Source organism: Hoplias malabaricus, chromosome 12, assembly GCF_029633855.1.
Source record: "Hoplias malabaricus isolate fHopMal1 chromosome 12, fHopMal1.hap1, whole genome shotgun sequence".
NCBI classification, from domain to species: domain Eukaryota; kingdom Metazoa; phylum Chordata; class Actinopteri; order Characiformes; family Erythrinidae; genus Hoplias; species Hoplias malabaricus.
In genome coordinates this window covers 41,199,888-41,227,450 of record NC_089811.1, presented here as the reverse complement: position 1 = coordinate 41,227,450, position 27,563 = coordinate 41,199,888, and the positions used below count along the sequence as shown (strand labels likewise).

The window sequence follows — 27,563 nt, the reverse complement described above, 5'->3', positions numbered from 1 at the left end:
GCTGCAATTTGAACGTTTATTAGAAAGACATAGAATATAAAATTGACACTGCTGTAATATTATATGGAAAATTAAGGATAATTCCATACCGGCCAATGTTATCGGCCAATCAGCTTTCATCAGAAAAAAATCCAGAACTATAGCTGTATATGCCCTAGGGGGCGCTTGATGCTTTTTCAGAGTCTGTAGCTAATTAATAATAATAATAATAATTATTATTATTATTATTATTATTATTATTATTATTTAATAAATATCTAATATATAAATATATAATATATAACAAATTAAAAAATATATATTATTATTTAACATCCCACAATGAACAAGAGTGTTAAGTTTTGTCATTTTTAGGGAAACTGTTTCTGAGTACAGTATTTGTGTGATATTGGAATGCCTGCTGGACCCCAAAAATGGCAATTGGGAGGGGCCTGAAAGCCACACGGTGATAAAAGTCCAGCATATGTTGGATAAATTCAGATTCTGCTGACACCATATATGCCCATGTTAGGTGAAAATTCAAAGTTTGCACTGGAGACAAAAGGCCATCACCTGAAGTGGGGCTCGAACCCAGAACCCAAGGACTCTGGAACTGTGTGACAGCAACATTGCTATGAGGCAATAACTCCTAAAGGCTCTGGTTAAATCATTGTGCTTGTTCTTGCTTCAGCTGACACCTTATCAAATTATGGTCCAAGTTTAAACCTTGTTCTATGTACTAACTTTTTTTGCGATGTCCACTGAAAGTTAAGGATTTTTTTTCCTTTCCCTTCTCCTACAAAGTTACTATTTTGGAGATGCATGTTTTTTTTTTTTTTTGTTTTTTTTTGGACAGCAACAATATACATTTACCGCAGATGCACTTATGGAAAGTAACTTGCATTTTAAACATATAACAGATGTAGGTTAAAGTGTGTCGTAAACTGAACTGAACTCAGAACATTGTATTAAATATTGAAAAAACAGCAAATTAAGGGGAAAAACAACATTAATTTATATCGACTTGGTTTTAATTAGTGAGATGTAAGTACAGGAATTGTTTTTAAAAATTGCTTATTCCATGTATATTTATGTAAATATGTAACGTATGTTAGCATGTTACTTTCTGACTTTTAAGGTTTTAGAACTATACATATTTAAATTTGCCATAAAGATGTCACACAATATGCCACATTGTGTGAGAATAATGTGAGCATAATCCTATAAACGCCATAAAAGCAGCATGAAACACTTTTATTAACCAAATAAGTCTTTAATTTAAAAAAGTACAAAAGCATCAGTCAAACACATTGTACTCAACACATCTGTAATCACATTGTTTGATTTTATAATTAATACTTGCTGTGAAATGTCGAATTTTGTTTCAGAATAATTTTTAAATCAATGTATATGGCATTGTAAAATATAAAACGAAGAATGAAATAACCTAGGTCATTTCAATTAGAATGCATCAATAGTTAACTTTTGTATCATAACAATAATTACCATATCTATAAAAGTCATTCATATTTTGTAATACATGAAAAATAGAAAATGTGTCAGGTTTTATCTGTACTGTGTTATATGTGAAAATATATCTCAGAATTTGGTAAAAAGTAAACATCAGAACATTGCAATGCAGGGATATGATTAACAGAAAAAAACAAAATAAAATACAGTGCAGGAAACCCTACAGGGTACCAAGAAAAATGTCTGTATGATGAGGTATACAATTATATCTAAAAAAAAAAAGCAGGTAGAACTACTTCATAAAAGCACAGAACAGATCATTAGTTTCGCCTACCATTTCAAGGCTCTTAATTTATTTCCTTTTTCTTATTAAATAAAAATATTTTCTAAATTCCCTAAAAGGAGGGGGATCTTGGCTTCAAAAATAAATGCTGCAGTCATCTTTGAAGTTTTTTCTGATTTGTGTAAAAAAGCAGTCAAAATAAATTGGTCGTGAAGAAAGCCAAGGTTCAAAGAAAGAAATAAATGAGTGATGATATAACAGCATCACATTAGTCCATTTCCTCTGGCTTGGAATGCAAATGATGACAGAATTTTAATTTTGTTTTCCAGCTTATCCCACTGTGAAAAAGAGGAGACAGAATATATATATATTAAAATAATACAATAAAAAGAATAATGCAACAACCCTATTTTCAGAAAAGTTAGTTTTTTTTTGTTTTTGTTTTGCCAAACGCAAAATTTTATTTATTAATTTTCTTGATGGTTTAATTAACTGAAAGCAGTAAAATGAATGTATGAAGTAACTTTACTGTATTTTGTAAATATAAATAATTTAATATAACACACAAAAATGTGGGCAGAGCAAGTTAATCTCTGGGTAATATCACCTCTCCTTTTACTTACACTTTTGGGGAACTGAGGGTAAAAATTGTTGCAGTTTTGTAAGTGTTTCAAAATTAAGAGCGTATATATAAGAATTTCAGGTTGCATTTCTTGATGCAGCGGTGAACTGTGTCATGTGACAATGCAGTGCTCCCATGTTCATTGTATCACAGTAGTATAACAGTTTCTCCCATAACCTTCCTAAGGGCATGGACACAGAGGTTCAAACAGTGATTTTTGGCCTTGTCATACATGGACTGATATTTTCATTATTTCCCGAATCTTTTTACAATATTATGTAATATGGTGTATTACCTAAATTCTTAGCAATCTTGCATTGAAAAATGCTCTGTTAGGACTGTTTGCTATTTGCTTCATGATGTGTTGTTGCTTGCAAATTCCTCTGAATTGTTTGTAAAATGTTACAAGTATTTTGTCTTCGTTCAAATGTTTTTGAGTGTGTTGCAGAAATCACGTGTTTGTATTAAAAAATGTAATTAAGTTGCTGAGGTAATATATTGAAAATCCTTTCTTTGCACTTTTGTCAGATAAATAAAATTCAGGTGATTTTAGGTGAGAAATATCAGATTGAGGTTTCTGTTTAACACGATAATAAAACACTTTTTATTATCTTTTTATTAAAGACACTGGGCAGGGTTTGTTATGATTAGTTAATGCTTTCAGTCAAAATGTATTATCAGCTTTAAAAGTGTATGAATGAATCTGAAGGTTACACAAGGCCAGTTTTGATTGTGCAGAAATGCTGTGTAATATACCGATAGTGGTGATGACGCATGTTTTCTTGCACTCAGCCTCAGTCTCAAAGCGGTTGTCGTTTCCTTCACATCCTCCATACCAGAACTGAGCGCAGGCGTTTGCCTGTTTGTCATAATACCAGCGGATGATGTAGCCTCTGCAGGGTCCCTGACTCAGGCTCAGCGAACAGCGTGGATCAAGGGGAGCTAAAAACATAACCCATTTCAAAGTTATTCATTTGGCTTGAAGAATTTAGTTCTTTATTATTGCTTTATTTATAAATTCATTGCAATTAAGAAGAGGTAGGAAGAGTCCATTTTTTAAAGACTCTTAATTCATTGAGATCTTATTCTGAGAATAGTCATGGGTTATTCCATGTGTCTAACACAAACAGCAGCAACAATTCTGAAATATAAGCTTGGGCTTTGCCAATTTGTTTTCATGTGATATCATTTGTTTTGTTTTATTTTTTCAGTTTGTTTGTTTTGTTTTGTTTTTCTTGTTGGGTCAGAAAATATCTAAAAATGCATAGGATAAGTCTTCCAAAACAGGCATTTTTACCTTTTTTCAGTATTTGTTTCATATTTTTGTCTTCTGCATTCATTGCACTTCATGTATGATGTCATCCAGTATTTCTGTACTTACCTGTGATCACAGAATGGAGCTGTGGATTTACTTGCACTGAAGTAGATGTGACTGATGTTGAAGAGGATAATGACACAGATGATGATGAAGAAGAGGATGATGAACCTGAAGCTGGCACTGATGATGTTGAGACTCTGGCGTGAGATGTTTTGCTAGCTTCTCCCACAGGCTGAACAGGTGCAACTGTTTTAGTTATAACTGTCACTTTTCTGTCCTCTCGTAGGTGCGTCTTTATCTTCGAATCCCCTTCTTCAAAGTCCTTATCATCCACGTTGTCCTGGACACCAAAAACAGCATTGAGTTAGAGAGTCCTTTGATAAAAAAAATATTTTAATTTCAGTTTAGTTTCAGAGTAAAATTAATTTAAAATCTCAGTTTTGTTCAGAGATGGTTTTAGTGAGTCAATTAAGTTTAAATCACTAGGATTTTTATTTGATAAAGTAGGACTCGGAAGCAGACCTGAGTACTGAGAGGAGCAGGGTTGAGTGGTAAAGTAAAAGTGTCGCCTCTACCCCTAACATGGCTCTGAGTGTCAAGTCTTTTCTGGTCCACATGGCCATTACTTCCATATAAGACATCTGCATGGTTGTCATAGCCATTATATCTGAATCCATTATATCCGTTGGCTCTGCCGGTGATGCGGTTGTAGATGAGCGCTCCATTTTCATCTTCACAAAACTGACTAACAAGCTTAGACTCCAAAGCTGCAGATATAATATTGACATAATATAAGAAATGGCCTTTAATTTCTCTGGTTGAAAACATCAGTTACAGCCACACATTATTTTTCTATTTGTTCTTGTTAGATAATTAACATAAGAGCCAGAACATAGAACTGGTCTGCAAGCATTTTTTTCCCTATTTCATCACTTTAATATATTTAATCATTTAACCAACACTGTTGAAGTGATAAATCAATGACCATTAAGTTTATCAACAACCTGTTACTCACCAGGCAAGGTATTGAAGTCATCAATGAGGTACATATGTTCACTGTCTGGGTCAGATGCAATGAGATTAAGTTCCCTGAGGAACTCTGATTGAGTGGGGTCTGACGTGTTGACAATTCCAATAGCATACATCTCAATATTAGCAGCATGAGCCTCACGTACAGCCATGTCCAACTTCACAGGCTCTCTCTTATCTGCCTGGCCATCAGTGATAACAATGGCTACTTTGCGGACACCAGTGCGAGCGCTATAGAAAGCCTCCTGTGTGGCCTTCCGAATGGCAGTTCCAGTGTAGGTCCCCTCTCCCATGTAAGGCATCTTCCTGATGGCCTGTTTGACATCCTGCTTAGTCATGTAGCGAGCCAAGTTGAACTCCAGGTGCACATCCAGACTGTAGAGAACAATGCCAATCCGTGTGGTGTTTCTGCCCACAGTGACACGGTCCACCAGTGCTGTCACAAAGTCCTTTATGATCTCAAAGTTTTCAGGGCCAACGCTCTCAGAGCTGTCAATCACAAACACCAGCTCCATTGGCCTCTCCTTACACTTAATGCCACATCCTAAGAAAATCACACAATAAATGTACGTAATAGCACAAATCGCCATAAAACCATTATGAACACTCATTCACTCTGTTATTTTTAATGCCAGGGACTTACCGCAAATCTCCTTAATAAGTTTAATGATGTCCTCTCTCTGGAAAAAACAACAATTCTATATTAAACAACTAGTTTTATCATAGATAAACTATGTGGATAACTACACAACTCCTATACTTCAGTGAAAATGAAAAATAAACATTGGTTTTATGTATGCTCCATGTATATCATTATCATTACTTAAGATAAAGCATTAAATAACTTTTTAAGCAAAATTATTGTGATATTTGTGTATATACTCTGAATATACCTTGAAGAAAAGACACAAGTTGAGATTCCTGAAAAAATGTATGCATTTCATATTATATTAGTAGGTAAATTTAACTTACTGTGAGACCCATTTCTCCTTTTATTCCAGGTTTTCCCTATGAAAGATAAAGAAGTAAAACACTTTTATCATATGTTCACCCACATGTAATTTAACAGATATTTTTATTCTTTGCTTATGTGCTATGATGTGACACGCTAGTATAAGTTCTTCATATTTGAGTTTTGATTATGACTCACAGGTTGTCCGTCTTCTCCAGTGTCCCCCATGTCACCTTTAACTCCCTTCATTCCTCTCTCACCTTGTAAACCTCTATCACCCTATAAGAGACAGGGAGCAAATTCATTCACCAGCCAAACCTGAGAACTCACATTTTAACATTTTTGATAAGTACATAAACATAACTATTAGTTCATCAATTATTATATATCAGTAAACTGCAAGAATATACACTTCACCTTAGGCCCTGACAGTCCTTCCCCTGGAGGTCCTCTTGGTCCAGTCACACCTGGAGGTCCTTGGTCTCCCTAAAGCATTTACATGACAAATAAAAAATTCAGTTTTGAATGGTACCCTGATGTTAACCAGTCTCTGTGTGCAAAATGGGTAACATACGATTAATTATCATGATCAATAACACTGACTCAACCACGCTTACAATATAAGTCAGTGTGCAGGTATTTCAGCATCTGCCCATTCATTTCTACCCAAGCTCTATTTAGTGCTAAGGTTTTCTGTTCTTTAGAAGAGTTCAGTATAAATTAATGTCCAAGGTATTCAACAGTATGCTACAAATGAAAACTGAATCTTTTTTAAGTAAAACAGTGCTACACTTTTAATTCCTGATGAATGAGCTAATAAATCTGTTTACACTACAGAAATGCAAAGGCATGATGTGTACAGTGTTGTAAGTGATCAACTTACTTTGGAACCTTGAATGCCCTCTCCAGGGGGCCCGGATGGTCCTGGTGGACCTGGTCTTCCCACATTCCCCTTAAACAGCAGGAAAACAGCAATAATAAGAGAAATGCAGACAACTGCCATAACAGCTAAGAGGCATTTTATGCATATTCCGCTCAAAGAGAGAAATTCTCGTAGTCTATGCATTAGTGGTGACGAGTATACAAGGCATAAAAGTCTCAGTACTATTGCTCATATGAGAGTAATATAAGAGATGTCATTATTTAATGACGATTAAATCAGGCCACAACTTTGATCTTAATGAAGTCATGCCAGGGCAACACTGTAGTTCTCTTTGAAGTTAGATCTGTATTGTCCACAATGTGGAAATATTACTTACATACTGACAGAAAGTAAACAGTTCCTATTAAAATTAAACTTGAGGGCAGACGTATGCTTATCGAAAAACTTTACGTATGTATACCACATGTCCAAAAATTTGTAGATATACTGCATATTCCCCGGAATGATGGAGTACTATCCAGTGCATTTGAGATGAGTTAGAATGGTAATTGAGGTCCAGGATCTTACAGCAGTACCTGACCTCACTAATGTTACTGTGGCTGAATGCAACCAAATCCTCACAGCAATGTTCCAATATCTAGTGTCAATCCTTCCCAGATGTGTAGAGACTGTTACTGCTGCAAAGGGGAAACAAACGCCCTTCATTTCTGATGAGATTCTGAGTGACAGTGTGTGTACATATTTTTGGACATATATTGTATGTTTGTATTTAATGCAAACGAGATTTATTTTCTGTGTTTGTGCCATTTCTTAATAATTGACTTTTGACATAAACTCTGTATTGGTTGCATATGATTAAGTACAACAGACTAAGAGCTAAACAGATTTCTCAGAACATAATACCTAGAATAAAATAGAAAACCTGCTGACACACATGATTAAACACCAAAACACCAGCATCTTTTTAAAGTCTGTACTGAGTATACTGTTTTGTTCTTTTCTAAAGGCAGCACCATTATTGTCCATGAAAACTGGTCATATGAAAGAGGTGACGTGAATAGGAATTATGTTAAAAACACTGCTTTATGTTACTTACAGTTGGCAGAAAGTGTGTGAAAAGAGTGAAAGAAGTGTTTCTGGCCTTACTGGTGGTCCTTGTACCCCTTCTCCGGGTGGGCCTGGCAAACCTGGCAACCCTCGGAAACCAACATCACCCTATAACGATAATAATATGTTTTTGTAAATTAGAGAGGAAAATAACACAAAAAGTGCCTGTCTCTTACAACCTAATAAGCATTTGACATTTACGATAAATGTTGTCTGAAGCAGTACCTTTGGTCCTGGGAAACCAATGCCCTCAGGACCAGGCTCTCCTGGAAGACCGGGGAGACCTGGAGGACCCTGCAAATTATACACCATATATCTTCTGTTATAAATGCAACATCATAATTAGAAATATTTTATTAGTCCCAGAGGGAAATAACATTTTTTATGATATGTATTGTATGTACACAGTCTATTACTTTCTCTTTATACCCACCGCCGGTCCAGGAAATCCTTCACCTTTTGGCCCAAATGGCCCAGGAGGGCCTGGATTGCCACGGTCACCCTAAAACATGAGTAATTAATCCAAATTCAGTAAGGTCCCGTTAGAGAAATATTCGCAAGCCAAGGTTTGGAACATAATGTGTAACTTGAATTATGATCAATGCAATCAATTATAGCATCATTTTATTTACTTAACAATTGAATGTCTATTCAAATGACCATTTTCAACATTACATTACAACATATTCTAACAAGATTTATAATAAATAAAAGTATAAATAGATAATTATAATAGATAATTATAATTTATAATTATAATTATAAATTATAAAAAGAGACCATACGCTAAATAAAATGTCCTTTTCTCATTTCAAGTAAAATTTACAAATAAAAAAGACAATGATTTTGAAAATAAAAAAATGCATATGTAAATAAAGTCCTTAATGACTTGTAGTTGCAGTTGACTTTACTGCGTTTACATAAACAGCAATCTGATTGGCTCTTATTGCTGAAGGGCGGGAATTTACCGGTTGACAGCAAGCTGATTGGTTCTTTCTGCTGAAGGGCAGGACTTTATCCGTAAACGGAATCCATGCTCAGTGTTATGAAAATTTAAACACGTAATCTTCCCTTATTTTTAAAGTTTCTGGTTTTACCTCACACAACACCATCGTCCCTAAAGTGTCCCAAAAGAGCTTTTATCACTTCCCTTGGGCTATTTTTACTGGCCCCAGGACAGGGGCATTTGGAGCCCTGCCCTGTGTGTGTCACTCATTGGAGTCACAGTTCTCATCATAACGCACAGATTTGATTGGCTGAGCAGCCTCACGTGTGATATGCAGAAACGCTTGCGATTAGTCTGTGAGTTTCCTGGAGCACTAAACCCTTTAAAACAAAATTTGAACAAAAACTTTGTTCAAAATTAAACTGCTCTTAATAATTTGTAAGCTTTATGCCCAGGTCTGAATACGAAAGTATCCAAAGAAGAACAATAAAGATATAATAATAAAGAATAATCCACAATAGCATAATATCAAAGAGCATTCTGTACTTGTCTTAGTACAGGAGAAGTACAGTACATGGTAATGTTAGATGTGTGATGGATGAGCTTGAAAAGCACAAGAGTGCTTTTACATTTACATTTACATGTAAATTTACATTTTTTACACAATTGCATTTGGCAGACACTCCAAATCCAGAGCAACTTTCAGTTTTATTCATGTTATAGAGATGAATGTTGCTTTAAGAGCCTCACCAAAAGACTCATACTGAAGTAGCATTGAATGCTAGGCTGGGAATGAAATCTGCTGAGTTGAGAATGATACTGTTAGCTACTACACTATACTATCCTCTATGGGTTTATGATTTTTTTATAATGAATTTGTTTTATTGTTTTATTGTATGCAAAGTACATATAAACTGTGTACCTTTGGACCTGGCAGGCCATAGCCAGTTTCACCAATGGGCCCAGGAGGACCAGCAGGACCTACATCCCCCTGAAGGCATAGAGAGATGAAGTCATACCATCATTCCTACGGCTGCAGAGCTGGCTGTAATCAACATTAGTGCATTGTGTTGAACACTGGAAAACTCTTTCTCTACATTGGCAGTGGGCCGCCATTGCTGGGATGGCTTGCCGGAGCCTGTGGTATGAGACATGGTTGTAGCATTTTACATTTGTTACCTTGGGTCCTGCAATAGCACGCCCAGGAAGTCCTGGCATGCCCAGTCGCCCTGGTGTTCCAGGCTCTCCCTTAAAAAAAACAACAGTTTAACATTAAACACAACACACCCTTCTCCAACATTTAGACACGCACACTCTCTGCCAAGCATTATACAAGACTGTGGTGGATTAAGTTCTATTAGAACTTTAGAGACTATTGTTTTAAATTATTTTCCAGAGGACAAAGATTAAAGATATATTGGGGAAATACACTTAAGCTTAGTGGCAAGATTAAACTTCCATGTTACGCAAATTGTTATATTTGATTGCCTTTTTTTCAGAATCTTACCTTGGCCCCTGAAGGGCCAGAGATGCCAGGTGGGCCTGGTAATCCTCTGATACCCCGCTGACCTTGGTCTCCCTATTAGAAAGAATGAGTGCTCTTCAGAAACCATCTTAACATAAAATAGGGGCTATGGACTTGCATGTATTTCATTTTTTGGCTTTAACTTACATTTTATTGCATATTCAAAGTATGTGAATGAGGTTACGAAAGGCTATACGATACTGGCACAATCTAAAGACATGCATAATACATTTTGTGTAACCTGTCCTATAGGCATTGTAAAAATAAAGAGACCACCTTAACATACATTTGATTCATACAATGTAAATGTTCTAAGACACCAGTATGTATCACCTTTTCTCCTTGTGTGCCAATTCCTGCTGCTCCTTCTGGCCCTCTCAGCCCTGGTACACCAGGCTCTCCCTGATAGAGGAGGGAGGTAAACAAAGAGCATTACTTAATGATACATGTGCTTCAATTCATAATATTATAATGATGTCTTTAATATTGCTCCAGGTTATCTGCACTACCTTTTGTCCTGGAGCGCCATCCTCCCCAGGAAGGCCAGGTACACCTGCCAAACCAGCAGCACCAGGCTCACCCTTAAGATAGGATTACAAAGTGTGTGCTGTGCTGTTTACATTTAGTCTAATAAGCATTTTGTAAAAAGATGCTTCGTTATGCTTACTGTTAGACACATTTTTCTAAAAAAATAAATGTTATATTAAAAAGCATGGACCAAAACAAACATTCCCTACCTTTGGTCCAGGCTCTCCAAACCCCCTCTCTCCTGGGCTGCCAATCTCTCCTGGCAAACCTTGGTCACCCTAAATCATCGTAATTCCCAATAAAAAGGAACAACAGTCAATTGAACAGAAAACAAAATACTGCTTTCCATTTCCAAAGATAACATGTATTTACAGCATCTCACAGTTAGTTTACTATAATGACATTTTGTCATTGAAATATATGGAAAAATTGGCACCAACCTTTGGTCCAGGGAGGCCCTCTCCTGTGGGTCCTCTGATTCCTGGAGGCCCCCTTGGACCCTCCAAACCCTGTTTATGATATAAAATTTTAAATATGTATAAAAGAATTTGAGCTCAATTTCTCTATTACATTACAAGAGCTGTCTTTTATATTGTGTGAACATTTGATGACCCAAAATGAACCAAAGTCTTGTTCCATTACCAAATACTAATTTAGAATGTTTTTGTCTATTTCCTGAATTTGAATGAAGTTCAGAAATATGGGGTTTTAAGGACAACAATTTGATATTAGTACAAAATATTTTTTTAAAAAAACATTCTTAATGTTACCTTCTCTCCTTGGATGCCAATCCCAGTTAGCCCAAGTGGGCCTGGGAGACCTGGAGGTCCAAGCTCACCCTAAACACAAATTAGAGTCATGTTAATTTTTAGAGTCTCAGCTCACAAACATGTGCCTTTAAACGTTCTAGATTGCACTGCTTTGAAGAAGAAGAAGAAGAAACACCTTTTTCTCTGCGTTTGACACATCCATTGTAGTGAACACATAAACACACACTAGTGAGTTATTCGTCACACACTAGAGGTGGTGAACACATGCACAACCGGAGCAGGGGGCTGCAAACCACCTCGGTGCCCGGGGAGCAGTTTGGGGGTTAGGTGCCTTGCTCAACAGCACTTCAGCCCTGAATGAATTTTTCCCTGCCAGACTTGGGAATTGAACCGGCGACCCTCTAGCCTCTAGCTTGCTTCTCTAACCTCAAGGCCATGGCTTGCCAATTCTAGGTTTAAAAAATAATATATATCATACAACTCTTATTACTTTTACTGAGCAATAAAACCCTAAAAACTCTTGATATTACATGGACAGATGTGGATGGATGGATTTTCAAGAGGATTTCTGGGTTCAGCAGTAGCCAGAGGGCATCATTCATGGAGAATGTCAGATGGAAATTTAGTTGGATAATATGTGTGCAGACTTTTCAAGTCTTGCTGGGTTCTGGTTTGTTTATGCACATTCTCTTATTTATTCTGTGAGTCAAGGGATAATAAGATGCTGGAAGGAAGCCCTCTGACACTTGATTGAAACAAAAAAATATCCCCAACAGCGCCACCTTGTCTGTGGAGCAGATGAGCAAAACTGTTTCAAATGTTCTCCAATTTAACCACAATCATCTTCTCTAACATTGACCCCAGTCACTTCAGAGTCAGTGCTGTTATGGTGTTAGTTTTCCTTATCAGTTTTTTTGGTATAAACTATCGATTTTAGCAGAAGTATACAAGAGGATCAGACTGTGTTCAGTGATAAACTATGCACTCTCCTTGAATGAAATCCACAGATGGCAGGTTATAAGTAACTTGTAACAGGTGTGCTGAACATAACTGAATCTGTTAAACCTAAATTTTCCCACAGTATTCTGAGAGATGCACTCCTGCCATCTGTCGTTTCTCTCATACCCCTGCTTCCCAGCTTGGCTTCTGCAAGCTACAGCTGCCTCAAAGACTCATTCAGTGGTCTTTTATGTACTTGATAAGGCCTTTTGTATGACAGTCTAGGTTTGTTTGTGTGAGTGCCATTCTTTAGCTGATATATTTATAACCTACCTTTTCTCCTTTGATTCCAGTGCCTGTCTGTCCTCTCTGACCCCTCGGCCCCTCTGGACCCCGGTCACCCTGCACAAAAAAAGGAGGTGTCATTAGCCCTTAACTGCACCCTGCACTCCTTCTCCCCCAGTCTGCGCCTGATTCACAGCTTCAGTCGTATTGTTCTTGCTTTTTAAAACTCTGAGGCTGCTGCTTTTACAGGGTAAGCATACAACATTTCCCCCTTTTGTAATAAAGTGTGGGAAAAAGTTTACAGAAAAATCTGAGTTTCAGAACTGAAGCAGTCAAACTACTGGTCCTTGCTGATGTTTTCCAAGATTTCATGTAGTGATAAACTGTTTGCTATCCTTGGATAAAAGACACAGACAGGAGGATATTAGTAGCTAGTGCTTGACTATTCCTTTACAACTCCCCTGACCTTTTTGATCCCCCCTGAGGTTTTTGGGAGTGGATAGGAGTTTCCCCTACAAGTCCATGGTAAATTTCTGACCTCCAAAAGAATTAGAATGCCATACAAATTCTTTAAGTTAAATAATGCTTACAAGCTGGGAGGGTGAAGTTTAGCACGTGGTAACAAGGCATGTGAAGCTAAACACCATTTCTTTACAAATTGGTGCTAATGCAACATCATTGTATAGCTCAAGAAGCTTGGGAGGAGAAAACTAGTTGGGTAAGTTTTCTTGGGTAAGTTACACTGGTAAGTTGGGAGGCAAAATGTAAATATATATAGAATGCAATTTTATGCAAATAATTTAAATCCTATATTTAACTGAAAACAGCACAAAGACTAATTCTGATACTGAGAAAATTTACACATTTTGAATCTGATGCCAGCAAGACATTCCAGAAAGGTTTGGACAGGGTTGTTTACAATTGTGTTTCATCACCTCGCCTTTTATTCATTCATTCATTCATTGTCTGTAACCCTTATCCAGTTTAGGGTCCAGAGCCTACCTGGAATCATTGGGCATTGGAATCATTGTAATCAAAGCGGGAATACTCCCTGGAGGGGGTGCCAGTCCTTCACAGGGCAACACGCACACACACACACATTCACTCATTCACTCACACACTCGAAATCCACCTACAAATGTGTGTTTTTGGACTGTGGGAGGAAACCGGCCTCTTCTTTTAACAACACTCCAAGTGTTTTGGAACTGAGGAGAGCATTTGCTGTAGTTTTGAAAGTAAAAGGTTTTCCCATTCTTGCTTGGTGTAGGATATTAACTGCTCAACAGCTTGGGTCTCTGTTGCAGTATTTTTCATTTTTATAATACGTCAAATGTTTTCAGTGGCCCAGAACTTGTTAAGCACCCTTTCTTTTACTATGGGAAAATGCAGTTGTAATTCATGCAGCATGTGGATTGGAACTGTTGTGGATTGCCAAATTAAGCAAGGCCTTCCCTAAATTTACAAGGTCTGAATGGAGGCATGTTGCTTCAAAACCTTTATATATAGTTCAGCATTAACAGTGCTTTCACGAGTGTGCCATGTACATTAATACACCTCCATACCATCAGGGATGATGGCTTGGGGTTTGTATTATTTAAGCAAGACTGCATAGGCTTGCACTGTGTTGAATGATGGTAAGGAAGGTCATCCTATTCACATCCTATGCAAGAGAGCGATGCCATTTGTCCTCTCTTCGACACTCCCATGGATAGAGGTAATGGCAGTTGTATTTACATGTTATATGGCAGTTAAATATGATCATAAAATAATTAACTATAGATTCTTGTTCACATTTGTTTCCTACCCAGCTGCATTATTCAATTTATACCGAACGCAATATACATGCCGAGGGTCTATGTATGAGAACAATCTTTCACCATGTGAGGAAAAGTACAATCATTTTTTCAGTGAATGAATACACACTATAGTCCTGAAACACAGCAGCCACATAACCTTATAGATGGCACACCTGCACAACCAAAAAATATCTTGAAATGTGTAGGCTATGCACAAGCTCTTTCCATTCTTAAATGACCCTAAAAAAATTACTATCATTTTTAAATGTGATATTTTCCACTTGATTTTTTTTTCCATTTCAGTCTTTGATGTAGAGTGCTAACATAAAGCTTGATGCTGAACAAGACACAGAACATGTACACCTCAGTTAATGTCATGGTACATAAGCATTAATTGATGCCCTTGGGTTACCCAACAGGCAAAATACAGTGACTACATTTCTTCCTAAGAATAAATTATAATGATTACCAATTTTAAAAGTGCTTGGTTGCCTTTACCACATTTCTCTGTCACTAGGTATTACAAACCCTCCTTTCTTTAAAAACATAGTCCTTAGTAGCATGGAGTGGAATGAAGATAACCAGTCTGTGTACTGTTATTTAAAAAAGGTTCACATTTACCTTAGGTCCAGGAAATCCTTCTCCCTGTGGTCCTTTCTCTCCTTGAACACCTTGTGGACCTTGAGGTCCCTGTTTGTAGAATATATAATGATGAGTTCTGTGTCATTTATTGGAAAAGAGTATGATCATATTTTCTAAGTAAATCATATATATGATATGACATAAATGTTGAATTGATAAAACATGTTGAAACCCATCTGATACATAATACATTTTATTCTTGTTTCTAAACGGAGAATATGTAGCCAAAATACATCAGGCTTCTTTTCATGTTCTTTGGCAAACCTGTTTCTTGAAGTTTTTTGTCTAATTGTTAGTAATGGTTGTGTTCTTGGGCTTTGTCTATAGAAACCAACATCATGTCTTTTTTAGCATACTGTCTGGGCACTAACTGAGATGCCAGTTCCTGGTTCTTAGTCTTGTGCTAAGCTGGACGCACTGGACAATCTGCTTTTAAGAGTTGGCCCTTTATGGGTAATGGAAGTGTACCCCTTATGATACTTCCTGATAAGCATAGCAACTGTGTTCAGCTTATTACAATAGAATATTAATAAATGAAATCCAGTTTAAACAAGAAGTAGTAGTTGCAGTAGATCAAAACCCAAAAGTTGTATAAGCCTACAGCTTGATATGATCTTATTATTCTACTAACACAATATAGTTTACAGTTCAAGTGTTTAATAGTAATATATTTATAGATGAATTGGCCTGATTCACTTGTGGTAAATGGATAAAAAGGATCTGGTTACTCACAGGTGGGCCGGCTTCTCCAATTCCAGGTGGGCCAGGAGGACCTGCTCTGCCCTGAAATCCTATATCACCCTGTAGAAAAAAAAAAGTACTCTGTGCCTCTGTATCATGATGTCTCAGTAACTTATAATATTAATATATTTGTGACTGTATTGGATAAAACGATTTCTTTAAAGTAACCATAAAAATTATAGCTTATCCTGGCTAATACAGTGGTTCTTTGGGAAGATAATGAAGTGGATAGTAGATAGGAAAAATAATAACCTTTGGTCCCGGAAGTCCAATTCCTTGTTCACCCTGAAGGCCAGGTGGGCCAGGTGGACCACGTTCACCCTAAAAAGACAGAGAAAACAAAATAAAAACCAAACAAACAAACAAAACTGATTTTCAGTTATTTTAAAAGGTGTATTCATAAACAAATTATAACCATTTCTCTCATATTCTGACCATTTAATTGTATAAAGAAAAATACATCATCCATGAGTCATTTTTATGTAGTAGAGTGTCTGAGGAACCAGAGAAAGATCTTACTGCAGGGTTTTCAAGGGTATATCATGCTTTAAATCAACTCTCTACTGTCTTTCTCCACTGTAAAGGGGCAAAATATTTGATCGTGTAGATATGAACATGTTAGAGCTCATCTCCCATCAGACACTATGCCTTCCAGCAAATACAGACACGAAAACAAAGGATAGCTGTAAAGGAAAAAGGGGCGGATGAAATGTATAAAAAGGCCTTAAACTAAACTGATGACATTTATATAAATGAGAATATTGTTGAATTTTTTTTTTCATCATTAATGCAATCAATAATTCTCTGCTATTTTTCTACTTCTGACTGCTTCTGTCAGTTGCTTTTCTGTCTATGTATGTCTTTACATGTACACAAGTGATACTGAAGCATCAGCCATGGGTTGTGGGGTGGCCTGAGCCAGCTGCTGTATTTGCATTGCTCCACCCCTTGAACTGTGGGGACAATGTCTGGGGTGTTATTTTTGTGTCAGGGAACATGTTTGAGGTTTATTGAGGTTGTGCTGGTGTGTTTTTGTGTGTGACTGTGTGAGTGAGTGTGTTTGACATATGGTGGGGAGTATGGGCTGAGTTGTATCCACTGTCAGCGAAGTTGTGATGATTGATAATGCTCTGCTACCAATTGCCATGCCTAGACTGCTCTGTGCCTGGAGTAGGGCAATACTAAAAGGTGTGTCAGAGTTAGAGTAATGCCTGTGGCTCCCAAGTCCTTCTTTGACGCTCACTACAATAGGATCATTATAATACTTTGGCAGTTATCTTATTATTCAAATGGGTATTTAGAAATAATGCTGTTCACAACTTTGCACAGTTGCAAAATTTTACTTTGGTAAAATTGTAGAAAAATGACTTGTTAGAGTTGTTGAAGGGATTATTGTTAAAATCAGATTTTCTGAGGTTATCAGAATTTTGATAATGGAGCGGCACACTATGTCTGTCTCTTTTGCCTTCTCTTTTACCTGCATTTTACCTTGTAGGATACCCTTGAAGTTTGCTCATTAAGATGCATTTGTCATTAGCTTGACAGGGGAATTGCTCCAAAAGAGCTCTGCACATTTTCTCTAAGTGTCACTCATTTTCTACTCATCTCTCTCACATAGCTGCACCTCCCTCTGGCGTTTGAGGCCTGGGCTGAGGGAAGAGCAGCACATGCTTTGTCTTGTTTCAGTGCATTGTTCCAGTTTCAGCTTGTTTAGTGTAAGAAATAAAAGCGGATTCATGAAATATATTAAAGGATCGTTAACCATGTTTTGAACACGACCAATTTTGAATATGTAGGGCTTCACACGTCAGACGGGCCCTCTTTTGCTACTGTATGCCTCACAAATCTCACACATTGCTTTTGTTCCTGGCTACTGCATGTCAGAACATGGAGGGAAAACATTTAAGTTTTCCTTTATGTCATGGAATGTCATTTCAGCAGGCCGTCAAAGAGACAGCATTACAGTGTAAAAAAGAAATTATATATGTAGACGGCTCTTGTGAGTGAGAATCCCTACTGGGCATGTCTGGATGCTCACAAGTAAATCATTCACAGAGATGAGTTGCTAACTATTTTCTTAAAATAAAAAAAGTGTGTTAAAATCCTGATTATGGGGTTTCTTCTATCCTCTATGAATAGTTCCCAGGTGTGTGTTATAGTTAAAACTGTGCCCTACAGGAGAACATGATAGTTAGAAGATACACACCTTCTTGCCCTGTGGGCCCTCTGGTCCAATGTCACCTTGTGGTCCTGCTAAACCCTATAGAGAAATTACAAGTACATTCCAATGTGAAAGTTTTAACACCCTTGGTCAAATTACATGTTTACTTGGTTTTCACATCCTCTACAGGAAACAATCTTCTGCTTTTAACTTTTCACTCAATAGAAAAGCCTGGACTGATGTGTACCCGCACTTTACAAATACAGGATTAAAGGATTAAATACAGTAAGTTGCTCTGCATAAGCACATCTGCCAAATGCCATAAATACAAATGTACATTTCAATAAACAGTAGAACATTTCAATACCTTTCCCAACCTCAGTGGAATAGATAGGGTTTTTAAAATTATATTTCTGCACAATTGCCTAAAAAAGGCCAATGTCACAAATTTGCTTTAAACTGAAAACTGGCCAAAAAAAGCATTTAAATTTCACTTCTAAACTTTTACATTTTATAATATTTTTTTAAAAAATGTTTGTCTTTGCAGTATTAAATGAAAAATCCCATATTGTTACTGTGGTCTCAGACTTAACTTTATCTGGATTTATGTAGCTTAATCTCACTCACCTGTAACCCTCTGGTACCTCTTGTGCCAACAGGACCTTCTGGACCCTGAGATGAAAAAATATTATAATGTTTATGATTACCCATTCGTAAGGAACTACAAAATATGATTACTTCAGTACTTCCTGTGCAGTTATTAGATATAAAATGAACTTGATATTGATACGTACTCTATCACCTTTGATCCCTGGTGTGCCACATTCCCCTCTGTCTCCCTGCGGACACACAAGAAAAATAAATGTCTTAAGTATAAACATACAACAGTGGTTAACTAGAAAATAATCATTATGAAAATTAATTATATACCTTTTCTCCTTTGTAGCCAGGTTTTCCCTATGAGCAAAAAAGAAAATATTATAAACCATCCATATATAGACAGATGGGATATCTTAAATTGCTTTGTAGTCCATTAACAAACCAGTTTATGCTTCATAGAGTGGGTTCCTGTATGGCATAATCTGTGAAACAGTGCTGCCACTAAGTGTCAGTACAATTTATTTTTCATAACATGAAGGAGAAGCATGGGAGAAAAGAACTGATTGCTCCTTTTATATTACATCCAATAATAAAAGAATTTTCCATACATAATTGTAATGATACAGCTCCTTGGTAATATTATTTCCTGTGGTATTCTTGTCTGGTTGTAGTCACTCACCTCTGAGCCCTCACGACCAGGAAGTCCACTCAGCCCACTCTCACCCTGGGAGAAATGGAATAAAACTTTGTAATCTTGCAAGATTAGATCAATAATAAATATAAGTTAGAGGGTGAGTTACTTAGACAAACAATCTTACACTGTACCATTACATGAATCAAGGACATATCATATGAAGAACTATATACCGAGCTGATGAATGTACTTTCCACATTTTTATTTGATAAACGACCTTCTCGTTTAATCATATTATCACAGACACATGCATACACACGTGTATCTATAAATATGACAGAGACAACAGATGGAAGAGGGATGTTAACCTTTTGACCTTTAAGACCTGGGGCTCCATCTTCACCTGGGCGGCCTTTCTTTCCCTAAGGAGTTAAAATGAGACAAAACGAGACTTGAGCTTGTGGAAGACAGCACTGACATTACATGATGAGTGAAATAGTCAATGACCTCATTCAGCTGACTGAAACAAGCAGAGCTTTGCAATGAGGGAGGAGCCAAAGATCTATAGCTATAGACAACTCGGAAAGTGAAACTGAAACACCCCTGAGACAGTAAGAAAAGTAAATGTAGCTGTGTGTGTGTGTGTGTGTATGCATGCACAAATAATTTTTTTCATACATTTTCTTTATTAAAATGCATTGAATGTTTGCAATAAATATTTCTGACTTACATTCCCTTCTGTGTTTATTTTTTTAATCCCTCTCCTGTCAAACCCTAAAAACTAATGTCTGTTAGTCAAAACGACATATTTAGAAATCCCCAATGCTTTAATAGTGGCTTTTTAATGTAACTTCACCCAGATCTATGTGCAGATCTATGAATATGCAGTTGGCACCTTGGTTCACGACATTAGAAACCCTGGCTGTCTGAATCCACTCATTTGAGACTATATATGTATCTACGCAGTTTCAAAGCAGACATGGCCATCCACAGTGTTGACTTCAGCATAAAAACATCACAAAGACATGTTAACAAGGATAAAAACTTGATCTTTACTGGAGCTGGTCTTTAAAATTGATAGTGAAACCCCTTTTTATTACAGATATTTAGGTCATGGTCAGGTTTAGGATAAGGCCTACACTTTCTATGATCATATAGGTATGAAAAAGTTTAGACAGTTTTTTCAGAGACTATTTTTTAGCCAATAAGTAGAAATATGTGCTCTACTTCTGCATCAGACCATACAAACAACTATGGGACTGAAAATACGTCTAAGCTATCAAGGAGACGTTGTGAAGAAAAGGAAATAAAACAGAATATTTGCAAATCAAATGAAATTGCCTTTCTTTCTCGGACCATAGGACTGACCCCAACATCTCAGACGTTAACATCCTTTTAATGTGTTAGGATTATGTGAGTGAAAAGCAAACCGTATCCCTGCAGCTTTTTTAATAGCAAAAAATACAGGTATCTAAAAAAAGAAGGAATGGAAATTGTAATAAAACATGGATCACACACAAAAACATTAGTTGCCTACCCCCATCATAAAATCATTCATGTTTGTGAGTGTGTGTGCTGAAGTGGCAGACAGTGAGTATGAAAATGAGTGGTTAGCAGCACCTGGTTAGCGTGTGCTGTGTCTTTCAGTCGAAAACCACTCGGCAGCCGTTTAACTAATGAGAGCAATTACAGAGGTTAGAATGTGTGGAATCTCTGTGAGGTGAAGGCACCTGGATAATGATGTGGAGGTGACCTTGCTGAACTTGGTCCTCTTTGTTATCTGAGCAGGAAAAGGGCTTCACTGTCACTTAGAGTCTACATGTATCATAATTACCCGGATCTCAGAACATAGCACAAAACCTAATTGTGGTGTTGCTCTGACAATACGGAGTAGGGGTTGTGTTATTAATGATGGAAACAAAAGCACAAACGTTGGTTTTATAGAGAGTTCAGAAGTGGGGCTATGTTTTAAATAAATAATAATGCATAAATAGTGCATAAAACGTCCCTGTACAAAATGCCAGATTATTTAGAATAGATTATGGAACATTTCCATGGGAATATCACTCACAGCATTTAGCCATGGGAGCAGGAGGTAGGTGAGGATCTGATTTTACTGGAATGATGTGGAATATATTTTTGTTAAATTTGGGTCACAAAAATCCACTCTATTTCATATGAAATGTATTGGATAGTGCCCTGTCTCTCTAGAGAACACTATTCCACTGCTCAGTTTTTAGTGCTGGGGGCTTTATATCCCTCCAACCAAGGCTTGGCAATGGGCATGGTGACCTTTAGCTTGTGTGGCTCCTCTAGAGTGTCCCGTTATACTGTTCTTTTCTATGGAGATCATACAAGCGGTGTGTGCACAATTGAACATGTTTCCCACAATGGGTGAGCTTTAGGGTTGATGTATTCATTAATTTTAAGTGAATTCTTTTGGACCTGTAGTATACAAGTAAATGAGAAGGACACTACACCAGAAGTATTTAAAGAGTTTAAATTGAAACTTTGCTCTCCAAATGTTTGGTTAAATTTCTATTTTTTAAATCATTATTTTTCCTGAGCCCTTGTCCTAAACAATTACAAATATACTGCTCTATTTCTGTTTATGTTTTTATGAAAATTGCAGAAGTCTCTGTGTACACCTTTCTGTATTTATTGAGCCTTGAGGCCATGCTGAGAGATTATAACAAAAACTGCAATTACCCCCACCCTCACCCAGCAAAGCAGTTATTTAACATGTCAAATGCTTGCCTTCATACTTTGTTGAAACCATCCTCTCATAGCCAGAAGGTAGATAAATAGCTGATGTGGTTTACAGAGTAAATAGTTGTGAGTTTCAGTTTTAAATAATGGTAAACCTTACCGCTGGGCCACTGGGTCCTCTCTCCCCTTTTTCACACGAGCATTTCTGAGCCACAGGACACTTTAACAGAGAATACGTACAATTATTATATACATATATGTGCACATTTTGTTGTATAAATTAGAACTACTAAGGAATGATTTTTAATTTGCCAAGAAATATATAAATAGGGACTACATACTCCATCATCAGCAAGTTGAGCCTGTGTAGAGAAAAAGAGTGAAAATTACAATTCGTAATTGTCTTTATATCTCTTTCTTGAACAGGTTATGCATGTATATACAAAATATATAAATAAATGGAAAATTAACCATCAGGTCTTAACATGACATTGCATTTAGTGTCAAATATACATCTACTGGGCTTGACCATAAAGTGATTAAATAATTTAATTTATTTGTTGGAGGGGAGGGGGTGCCACACACACACACACACATATATTCACCTGGAGCTATGAGACAGCAAACCTACCTATTGCACAACCATGCTGCCTTCAAAGTAATTCTATATTAAAATGTTTTGTGTGGGACATTGCCTTTTATGTTTTTATGCATTGGATAATTTTATATTACCATTTTTCAAATGATATTCCATGATGGCAAAAGATTCTAATGGTAGATATTTTATTGTACATCATTTAGAACCAATTATATTAGTCGATGTTTAACTAAACATTTACAGAGCATAAAAGGGGGCTAATGCTTAGAAATTAAAAAGTAGAAAATGAAGTACAAACATGGGAGGTATATGGTTTTCCTCGGAGAGTACGGACATGTCGTGTAAAACCATAATCCTCTACAAATTCCCTTTGCTCCTACAGTGTTACCTAAGGTGAGGGTTTTGCTCACGCATGTTAAGCTCTACATTCTATTGTAATTATTGTAGACCTATACTGTATGGTATGTTTTGGTCTGACTTAAAGGAATGTAACATTGAAATGAAAATGGTGTGCCAGCTGTAACAAATGCAGATCACATATTAAATGAAAGACAATAACAAAAATATTTGAACCTGGAGGAATGACTGAGAAAATACATCAGGACCTGTGTATACACATTAGAGGCCAAGTGTGGACAGACCGAGCATGAGCTCTGGCAATACGAAGGAAAAGTGAATGACAGATGTGTTTACACTAAACATTAAGATCACTGGTATTCATACATCTGTTCACACCCCAAGAAAGACTTCAGTCCATGTTTGTATGAGGCTCATCAGATTTCTGCTAAAGCAAGGTGTCAAAAAGGCTTCTTTGACCAACACCACAGAAGAGTCACCCTTGAATTCTAAAGAGCCATGTTGGAAAAATTATATTTGTGGGTTTGAACCTTTATAAACCTAAATACCCTTCACTCAAACATGTTCTACAGCAATTTTTCCAACTCCTTCCATAATGTTACCGAAGGCGTGACCCTTAGTGGTCAGTTCTCCATATAAAAATAAATTGATGGTTTTATTTACAATAAACAATTAAAGGTAAATAAATCTATGTTGACTCAATATTGCAAGGAGAAATGGCGATTTATGGCTTCTGTGAAAAGCATAGATATAATTAACTACATGTAAGAAAAACATAGGTTAAAAGCACATTTAGTCTTTTCAGTAAATATCAATCAACATGGCTTAAAATGAGTGTGAGATTTAGTCTGTAGCATCTGTCTATTCTTGGAGTCAAATCTCAAAGAGCTACCTGATGACAACATGAAGTTTAATACAAAACATCAATCTCTTTAAGCAATCTTTTTTCAGCAGTCTCTCCAGGATGTAAAGACTGATGCTTCACTAAAATATTTTTCAGCTGCTTAAAGCTACACTCCGTATCTTTTGGGAATTTGGGATGTGGAGAATTCTGTGGGGAAAATGTGTAACTGTAAGCAATATACAGAAGTGGTTTGGATGACTATAAGTGCATTAGATGTGTGTTCTAATTAAGAGACCCCTACTAGATTTGTTTTCTGAGGATGTAAGGTAATGCTTTACAATTGTCACCATGTCTTCATCTGTATCATTTAGAAATTTCATTAGAAATCTTCTAGTACCCAGCCCTTCCACCTGGATTTTCTTTTTAGCTGTGTGCTGCATTTCAAGTAGTCAGCAAAATGCAAATCCAAAGCTTCAGCTTTTGAACTCTGACTGTAAAGGCTTTACAGTGAGTCGCAGTCACACAGACATTTATTTAGTGAATTTTCTCACTCAGTAATCCTAATTCTTTAGATTTTATCATAATAAATCTCACTTAGAGAGTCAGTGATATCATACTTACAATCTCTGTGAGTATCTTCTCTTTGATGTTGATGTCCTGCAGATTATGAAGAAATCTAGAGGCCGGTGTGTTTGCCAGCAATCTCAACTGGGCAGTGTTGGTCGGTTGGTTGGCTACATGGGTGATGCCAACAACAAAGAACTTCACTCCCTGGTTCCTGGCATCTGCTGTGGCTGAGAAGATGTCTGGGTTCCTGGGATGAGCGACTCCATCTGTAAGCAGCAGTGCAATCTTAATACTATCTGAGTTAGACTCCTCCAGGAAGATCTTGGTCATGTTGGTGATGGCATAGGTGGTATATGTGCCGTGACCGATGTAGGCCATGGGTGCGATGCTGGTTTTAAATTGCTCTGTGCCTCTCCATTGCCTCAGTGTCTGCTCTATGGCAACATGGCTGCTGTACTGGAGGAGGGCCACTCTCCAGCTCAGTTTACGACCTGTCTCCAGACGGATGCTCTGCAAACCTTCCACAATGTCAAACGCAAATTGCTTCTGCTGCTGATGGTAACCCTTAGCGTTCTCAGAGCTGTCCACAAGGAAAGCCAGCTCTAGACCACAGTCCTCATCCAAGATGGCTGTTGGAAATGGAAGTAAGTCAGAATCATACTCGTTGAAAATAGTGATAATACAAACCTAATTGCAAAAATGTTTGGAAAAATAGCCAGAATGTCAGTAAAAACACACAGTAGTGATTTATACTAGATAGTAATGTTTTGTTTGAGCCACTCATTTAGTTTTATTTAAATTTACACTCATTCTAAAATTGATGCTTGAAGGACAAGGGCAAATTTAGACAAGAAACATTGTTAAATGCTCCAAAAACTTATTAAGATGATAAGAATAATATCTTTCACCATGGAACAATACAAAATTGTATGTGCAATGACTAGTTGAAGCTATTTTATATATCTAAAGGGCATAATATCACCACAAATTTCAGGGAATCTTTGTAAATCAGACAATGATCAGGTCAATCAGACAAATACTACAATAAAGATGCTGTTAGACTGTGATCACACTTGAATTATGTAAAGGAAATTTTTCAGTACGTATACATGTATTTGTACATATCTATATCCTGGGTCTTGGGTCTAGTTTTATCAATTGCTAATATTTGAACCAGATAGAATTTCCACTTAACTACCTTAAAATATATGCATCAGAATAAATAGGATTTAATGGAAAGAGTTTGTGAAACGTAATATATTAATTTTTGCTCAAAGGTTTGCATAGGAAATATCACCTGTAAAAAAATTATTTACATAATAGCGTCTACATAATGTATTTTATGAACTCCCCATTAAAAAATGAAGTTTATTTATATTATATGGCAGGATATTGACTATAAAATGTTTCAAAAGCAGTATTTCATATGTTTAGCCTTAATAGAAATCGCTGCTGCCTTCTTGGCACTTCTTTAATGGCAGAGACGTTGAGTGCATGCAGTGAAACAGCGCCACCAGTGGATGGGGGCTCACTTATTGTATGGTATTTTAGTAGTTTATTTACATTTTTGGCATGAAATCGAGTTGCTCAAAAAGAATATTGTCAATAAAATCAACCAAATGTTTCTGTTTCTGTGTTAATTTGTAAACAGTGTATAGTCCAACACCTATACCAACTATTCCACCCCAAACTACAAGCCAAATGTAGTTACTTTTTATTTATAATGTCAAGAATATTTAATTATACTTTTCTTAAGTGTTTCTCAAATTAAAATATTCAGTACAAGTAAACTACAAATAAACGTTCTGTATACTTGTCAGTGTAAACCAAGTATATGTTCATGTTTAGTATATTAGTGATAAGTACATAAAAATAAACTGAATATATACTTGCTTATTTTATTTTAGTTTACAATACGTTTACTAATGGCACACCTAAATAAACTTCTCTTTTGTAAGGATAGTGAAAAACTGTGTAAAAGCTAACCCACACATGCAGAGGTTGCACACCTGGCTTACTTTACTATGAACCAATCAAATAATACAGGGGTAAAACCACTTTCTACATGGAATTTATTAACAATTTGTATTTTCTTTCAGTTTGCATTCCAACAAATACAGCAATGAAAAGCAGTATAATGTAGTATATTTGAATGACCCATTTTCATACAATTAGCTAAAAATGAATGCAGTGTCCCACCTTGTCCATCATATTTCTGCAGGTTTGCAGGGTACACTCTGACCTTGCTTCTCTTCCCTCCTGTCTTTTCTTCAAAATACTCCTGAGCACACACACTCAGGAGACCTGCCAGTAACAGCAGCCACCTCTCCCCAGCCCACATGGCTCTCACTCCTGCAAAACACATACACAGGGGAACAGATATTTAATCATTAATTAAGCATGGGTATTTATTAATTATAATGAATGTAACATTATAAATAATGTTACCAAAATAGTTCCAAAATTTTGGTATAGAATAAAACCTTTTAAAAGCTATTTGTGTGTGTGCAAAACTATATCAGCTGAGAATAAAGCTGTGACTGGATTTATGCTGCAGCTATCTGTCAACCAATGGTTTCCTTGGAGTATTTTTTTTTAAATATGGACAGAATAAAAGCATTCTACATTAACAACATAAATCATTGGAAATATTAAATAATAATTCTAATTCTAATACATATTTCAACATTAAAACAACTGAAACAAAATAAGGTCCCATTCACAATTAAAAGCTTAAATTACCAGAGCTTAAAATATGCACTAAAATCTAAAATACAGCTACTCACTCACTCCTGATGAACGTTACTTGTCCAGATGTGCTCAGAGTTTCCACTGTGTGTGTGTGTGTGTGTGGGGGTGAGGCAGGTGCAGCTTGCTTGTAGTTAGCTCCCTGTGTGTTCAGCAGGAGTGAACATATTGAAGCTACCAATACTACTTTCTCTGTCTCTTTTAAAGAGAGGAGGGACTTCCAACACTCCCACTTTTCTGCGTGGCTGTGGAGGAGGGGAGGAGAAGCGGGAAAACTGCCAAAGAAGCATTAACCCTCAACAAATCTTCTCCACTGTTTTTATTCATATGAGTCTTTTTACACTGTGATTATACTGATGCTCTAATTTGACTGGAATCAGAAGTCAATATAATTTTAACCTCAGTGAAATATATACTCTGTGAGCACTATACAGTTTGTAAAACATCCAAGTCTTCTTCTGAACTCAATGTAGCTAATGTAGTTTGTCTAGGTTCCCTACAGTAACATCGTCCTTTGGCTACAGCGCACA

The 27,563-nt window shown here is 36.6% G+C and overlaps 1 protein-coding gene across 1 annotated transcript; it reads right to left on the bottom strand.

Annotated features, from left to right (window-relative positions):
* Positions 1-1,476: 1,476 nt before the first annotated feature.
* col28a2a (collagen, type XXVIII, alpha 2a) lies at positions 1,477-27,198 on the bottom strand. Its single transcript, XM_066686968.1, has 36 exons — positions 27,072-27,198; positions 26,485-26,637; positions 24,340-24,914; positions 22,261-22,281; positions 22,080-22,139; positions 19,579-19,632; positions 19,256-19,300; positions 18,907-18,933; positions 18,771-18,815; positions 18,604-18,648; positions 18,022-18,075; positions 16,068-16,136; positions 15,807-15,875; positions 15,054-15,122; positions 12,685-12,753; positions 11,413-11,481; positions 11,083-11,151; positions 10,852-10,920; positions 10,624-10,695; positions 10,448-10,516; positions 10,097-10,168; positions 9,769-9,837; positions 9,512-9,580; positions 8,077-8,145; positions 7,869-7,937; positions 7,683-7,751; positions 6,537-6,605; positions 6,071-6,139; positions 5,852-5,932; positions 5,674-5,709; positions 5,345-5,381; positions 4,688-5,245; positions 4,195-4,439; positions 3,736-4,012; positions 3,111-3,296; positions 1,477-2,070 (listed from the first exon to the last, which is right to left on the bottom strand). The coding sequence occupies exons 2-36, from the start codon at positions 26,624-26,626 to the stop codon at positions 2,063-2,065; spliced, it is 3,675 nt and encodes a 1,224-aa protein (XP_066543065.1). The 5' UTR covers positions 26,627-26,637; positions 27,072-27,198; the 3' UTR covers positions 1,477-2,062.
* Positions 27,199-27,563: the final 365 nt, after the last annotated feature.

Coding starts and splice junctions, on each gene's coding strand:
- col28a2a (XM_066686968.1), bottom strand. CDS start 26,626: ATGTGGGCTGGGGAGAGGTGGCTGCTGTTACTGGCAGGTCTCCTGAGT. Junction 15,123..15,806: donor TTGGAGAAGCCGGCCCACCT/GTGAGTAACCAG, acceptor TTCTACAAACAG/GGACCTCAAGGTCCACAAGG. Junction 4,013..4,194: donor CTGCTCCTCTCAGTACTCAG/GTCTGCTTCCGA, acceptor TTTGGTGTCCAG/GACAACGTGGATGATAAGGA.